Source organism: Podarcis vaucheri, assembly GCF_965113315.1.
Source record: "Podarcis vaucheri genome assembly, chromosome: 2".
Taxonomy (NCBI): domain Eukaryota; kingdom Metazoa; phylum Chordata; class Lepidosauria; order Squamata; family Lacertidae; genus Podarcis; species Podarcis vaucheri.
In genome coordinates this window covers 126,413,959-126,420,049 of record NC_138760.1, presented here as the reverse complement: position 1 = coordinate 126,420,049, position 6,091 = coordinate 126,413,959, and the positions used below count along the sequence as shown (strand labels likewise).

Here is a 6,091-nt window from a genome sequence, read left to right as displayed (position 1 = left end):
TAAGGCCTTACTTAGACAGGCCACTACTACTACTACTAATACCCCTGAGCACCCTCTCCCGCCAGTGTCTTGCCTCAGTAATGGACTGAATGAGAGCCAACAAATTGAAGCTCACTCCAGATAAGGCTGTTAGTGGATGGTTCCCTAGAGCAGATGGCTGGAAGGTCGTCTGCTCTTGATGGGGTTACACTTCCTCTGGAGGAGCAGGTTCGTAGCTTGGGGGTAATCCTGGATCTGTTGCTCGAGGCTCAGATGGCCTGGAGTGCCTTTCATCACCTTTGGCTGGTAGCCCAGCTACACCCCTATCTGGACAAGGATAGCCTAACTACTGTTGTCTATGTGCTGGTAACTTCAAGGTTAGATTACTGCAATGTGTTATATGTAGGGCTGCCTCTGAAGATAGTTTGGAAACTTCAGCTAGTGCAGAATTCAGCGGCCAGGTTGCTCACTGGAGTAAGACGGTTTGAGCATATTACCCCCCATCCTGGTCCGACTGCACTGGCTACCAGTTAGTTTCCGGGCTTAATTCAAGGTGCTGGTTTTGACCAATAAAGCCTTACATGGCTCAGGATCACAATACTTCAAGGGCTGCTTCTTTCCATATGAACCTAGCCTGATCCTGAGGTCCTCCTTCGTGGGCCTCCTCCTCAAGTGGTCTGGAGGGTGGCTGCGCGTCTGTGGAATGCTCTCCCCAGGGAAGTTCACCTGGCGCCTTCCTTATACTCCCCATGAATCAGAGCATGCCTTGGAAACTCACTTTCCTCTCAAAGCTTATTTTTTATGTCCATGGAGCTTTCATGGCATAATACTGGAGTGGGTTGCCAGTTTCTTCTCCAGGTGGATCACATTTAGTCTAAACTCTTGGCTGACCTGTCTGTCTGAGGTGGCCCTGCACGGCATAGGTCATAGCTGAGTTATTCAAGCCCCTTCGCTAACGACAAGGCAGTGATCCATGAAGGGGTGTACACCTTTAGGTGCCATGCAAACATGTTCCTTTTCAACCAGGTTTTTGCTTGATATGCTAGACATCCTATAGTCTTTTTCAAACGTGGCTCTTTTTTGGGGGGTGTTATTGGGTTGGGTTTTATTCTGATTATATATGATGTGATCTTTTCTGTGAACCATGCTGAGTCCTCCGGGTATAGGGCAGTATATAAACTCAATAAATAATAATCCCATATCAATAAATAATAATCCCATATTAATGCTTTCATTATTTGTACCCCACGGATCTGACTGGGTTGCCCCAGCCACTCTAGCTGGCTTCTAACAAATATAAAAGCATAACAAAACATTTAAAACTTCCCTCTACATGGCTGCCTCCAGTTGTCTTCTAAAAGTTATATAGTTGTTTGTTTCCTAGACATCTGACGGGATAGCTTTCCACAGGGTGGGCACCACTACCAAGAAGCCCCTCTACCTCGTTCCCTGTAACTTCCCTTCTCACAGTGAAGGAACTGCCACAAGGCCCTTGGAACCTGGATCTCTGTGTCCTGACTGATTGATTGGTGTGAAGACGCTCCTTTAGCATTTCATCAGTTTGCCTTTTTATTCCATCAGGAGTTGTTGAAGGGATGCTGGCAGAAGGGGAACAATCAGAAATGTCACCAAAAGGATCCAAAGAACAAAGGAATCTGAGGGTTCAAGATGGAGGCAGCAGGCGAGAGGGGAGACAAAAGCAGAAGCCGGCGGGTGACTTTGGTATGTTTCAGGGTGTTGAAAATCAAATTCACAGAGAGGAGAAAAAGCATGAATGCAGCGTGTGTGGAAAGAGTTTTGGTCGTCGCTCAACTCTTACTAGACATCAAAGAGTACACACAGGGGAGAAACCGTATACATGTTTAGAGTGTGGAAAGAGCTTCATTCACAGTACTGCCCTTATCTTGCATCGAAGAACTCATACAGGAGAGAAACCATATATATGTTCCGAGTGTGGAAAGAGCTTCAGTGAACGTGGCCATCTTACTAGGCATCAAAGAACTCATACAGGGGAGAAACCATATATATGTTCCGAGTGTGGAAAGAGCTTCAGTGAACGTGGCAAGCTTACTAGGCATCAAAGAACTCATACAGGGGAGAAACCGTATAAATGCTTGGAGTGTGGAAAGAGCTACAGTCACTGTGGTGCCCTTACCGTGCATCAAAGATCTCATACAGGGGAAAAACCTTATACATGTTCTGAGTGTGGAAAGAGTTTCAGTCGATGTGGCCAGCTTACCTTGCATCAAAGATCTCATACAGGGGAGAAATCATATACGTGTTCAGAGTGTGGAAAGAGCTTCAGTCAATGTGGCCAACTTACCTTGCATCAAAGATCTCATACAGGGGAGAAACCATATACATGTTTAGAGTGTGGAAGGAGCTTCCGTCGTTGTGACCAGCTTACCTCGCATCAAAGAACTCATACAGGAGAGAAACCGTATACATGTTCAGAGTGTGGAAAGAGCTTCAGTCAGATTAGCAACCTTAAGTTGCATCGAAGAACTCATACAGGGGAGAAACCGTATAAATGCTTGGAGTGTGGAAAGAGCTACAGTCACTGTGGTGGCCTTACCTTGCATCAAAGATTTCATACAGGGGAAAAACCATATACATGTTCAGAGTGTGGAAGGAGCTTCAGTCAGAGTAGCGCACTTAAGTCGCATCAAAGAACTCATACAGGGGAGAAACCGCATACGTGTTCAGAGTGTGGAAAGAGTTTCAGTCACATTGGTGCCCTTACCTCACATCAAAGATCTCATACAGGGGAGAAACCGTATACATGTTTGGAGTGTGGAAGGAGCTTCAGTAAGAGTAGCACCCTTAAGTCACATCAAAGAACTCATACAGGGGAGAAACCGCATACGTGTTTGGAGTGTGGAATGAGCTTCGCTCGCAGCAATGCGCTTACTAGACATCAACAAACTCATCGAGGCAGCAAACCTTGTAAATGCTGGCAATGTGGCAAGAGCTTCAGTCGCATTGACTACCTTTCATCACATGAAAGAATTCATAGAGGGGAGAAACAATATGCATGTTTGGAGTGTGGAAAGAGCTTCAGTCGCATTGACTACCTTTCCTCGCATCAGAGATTGCACACAGGAGAGAAACCTTATAAATGTTTGGAGTGTGGGAAGAGCTTCAGTCGTGGTAGCCAACTCAGGTTGCATCAAAGAATTCATACAGGAGAGAAACCGTATACATGTTCAGAGTGTGGAAGGAGCTTCAGGTGCAGTAGCTCCCTTATGTTGCATCAACGAACTCATACAGGAGAGAAACCATATACATGTTTGGAGTGTGGAAGGAGCTTCAGTCGCAGTAGCTCCCTTAAGTCGCATCAAAGAACTCATACAGGAGAGAAACCGTATACATGTTCAGAGTGTGGAAAGAGCTTCAGTCACCATAGCGCCTTTAAGCCGCATCAAAGAACTCATACTGGAGAGAAACCGTATACATGTTCGGAGTGTGGAAGGAGCTTCAGTCACCATAGCGCCTTTAAGTTGCACCAAAGAACTCATACAGGAGAGAAACCGTATACATGTTCGGAATGTGGAAAAAGCTTCAGTCGTAGTAGCTCCCTTAAGTCACATCAAAGAACTCATACAGGGAGGAAATCTTAGAAATGTTTGGCGTATGGAAAGAACTTCAGTGACAGGGGCTCCCTTCCTAAACAATAAAGAACTCGTACAAGGGAAACATCTTAGAAAGGGTTGGCGTGTGGGAAGATCTTTAATCATATCAAATAACTCCTACAGAGAGTAAACCAATGATCGTGTTCTGGTCCCCCCAGGACAGCCATTATTGGATTGGAAGAACTTTCTGACAGTGAGAGCTGTTTTGACAATGGAACAGTCTCCCTCGGGAGGTGGCAGGCTCTCCTTCCTTGGAGGTTTTTAAGCAGAGGTTGGATGGGCTTCTGCTGTGGATGCTTTAGCCAAGATTACTTCATTGCTGGGGTTGGACTAGATGACCCTTGGGGTCCCTTATAACTACAGTTCTGTGATTTTATATATAGCAGAACCATCATCTGCTAGACAGCTGTTGTCACAAGCTTGGCAAATCCGGAGATATACTTGATCATCAGATAATGCTAATATTATTCACTTGGACTGTGCTGTTTGAATCCATGTACAATTCTAGGTGCCTATTCTATAGTTTTGCTTTTCATATCCTAATTTTCATCTGCTGTTATATGTAGCGTTTCCAAAGCAAGGAAGGATTGGACTCTGATTAATAAAATACACACGAGGCTTGACCAGCAAGACTCTGGGAGGGGTGCGTATAATAATTCTCCCCCCCCCCCTTGGCCCAGGTTGTTTTATTCACAAAAGAACTTTTTACACAGTGTTCGTAAGAACCTATCAGATTTCCTCTGAGCATTTCAAAAAACCCCACGTGGGATAAAGTCAGATCAGTAAAGGAAGGAAGGAAGGGTAGTATTCACCATCTCTTTGTGAACTCTCTTCCTGAACTCTCTTCCTGGCCATAAGATCTATCTAAAGATTAACAAACTACATCAAAGTAACCTATTAACTTTATGACCTAGGGTGACTGGTGCAGCAACTGGTCTGTGTCCTAGAATGCTTATACGTGCTTGTCAGACATAGAGAAATGGGCTGTAGAGAAAAATGGCGTGGATGTAGAGGCTTGTGGGATTTGATCAGAAATTATTGTCAATGAATCAAACCCAGTCAACGCAGTGCTTTCATCGCGGACACAATGGCTTGATGCATATTTTATCATTCCTCATAGTAATCCCGTCTGATCAGTACAGTTATAGCTGCTATCTCTGTTTCTTATACATCATAAAATGCAACAAAAAAAATCTTTACAAAAATAAAATCTTTATGAATTTTTTTTAAAACCCTCATGAGTCCCACCTACACTGGAAAAAAATAATGGGATCTGTTCACATCCCTCATGGTTAGCTTACTGCAATGCAGCATACAAAGAGATATCGTAGAAGGTTGGGCCACAGGCTGTAGCTGGTGCAGAACGCAATAGCCAGGGGGCTTGTGTGAGCAAGGTAAAAAAGGTAAAGGATACCTGGACAGTTAAGTCCAGTCAAAGGCAGCTATGGGGTTGCAGCGCTCATCTTGCTTTCAGGCTGAGGGAGCTGGCGTTTGTCCACAGACAGCTTTCGGGGTCATGTGGCCAGCAGGAATAAACCGCTTCTGGCACAATAGAACACCGTGACAGAAACCAGAACTCACGAAAACACCGTTTGCCTTCCTGCCACAGTGGTACCTATTTACCTAATTGCACTGGCGTGCTTTCGAACTGCTAGGTTGCCAGGAGCTGGGGCAGAGCAGCAGGAGCTCACTCTGTCGCACACATTCGAACCGCCAACCTTGCCATCAGCAAGCCTAAGAGGCTCAGTGGTTTAGACCACAGTACCATCCACCTCAGGCTTGTGGGAGGAAACTACTGCCAGCATAGAACAGCCTGCTAGTGGGATTTGCAGTTGCTACCAATCCGCTACTGGGCTGAGTTCAAGGAGTTTGTACTCACATGCAAGTCCCTGTTCTGCTCAGTCCCAGATATACAGCAGAGATTCTCCTGCAAGTTCCAAAGATCTCCAAAGCACGCACCCAGAATGGGGCTTTTAGTGTCACTGTTTGTGTTCTGTGGAATGGCATCCCTTGGGGGGCAGGAATTGGGACCTTTTCCAGCTGGATAAATAGATTTTAATAATGGGCGTCCACTTGTTAAGGTTTTAGTCTTATTTTTATTTGTTGCCTTTGTGTATATAACTGCTTTTTAAAACATTTTTTATATAGATTGCCTTGAGACGGTGGTTTAGAAGGCAATCAATTATTTTGTAAAAATATTTTTAAAATACTTTTCACATTTATGCATTTCACTAATTTTACAATCATTTTGACATTTCAAGGTTTGACTTCCTTCCTCCTCTTTCTGCGGTTCCTTAAATTTATCTTTAATATCTTCTGCATATCCAAATTAACTTAATTTGCTCATTTATCCATCTTCTTTAAATATATACCGGTATGAAACTGCAGGTTATTAGAATAATCCTACCAATGTTTTTATCTGTTTACAATTTATCTGTAAATATTCAATAAACCATTTCCATTCTTTTATTTTTAAAAAA

The 6,091-nt window shown here is 44.0% G+C and overlaps 1 protein-coding gene across 1 annotated transcript; it reads left to right on the top strand.

Moving 5' to 3' along the window:
- The first annotated feature begins 1,005 nt into the window (after window positions 1-1,005).
- On the top strand, window positions 1,006-6,091 carry LOC309524750 (uncharacterized protein). The gene is made up of 2 exons (XM_082209739.1): window positions 1,006-1,430; window positions 1,561-6,091. Exon 2 carries the CDS (start codon window positions 1,575-1,577, stop codon window positions 3,597-3,599), a length of 2,025 nt encoding a protein of 674 aa, XP_082065865.1. The 5' UTR covers window positions 1,006-1,430; window positions 1,561-1,574; the 3' UTR covers window positions 3,600-6,091.

Excerpts from the sequence above, each read along its gene's own strand:
- LOC309524750 (XM_082209739.1), top strand. The coding sequence starts at position 1,575 with ATGCTGGCAGAAGGGGAACAATCAGAAATGTCACCAAAAGGATCCAAA.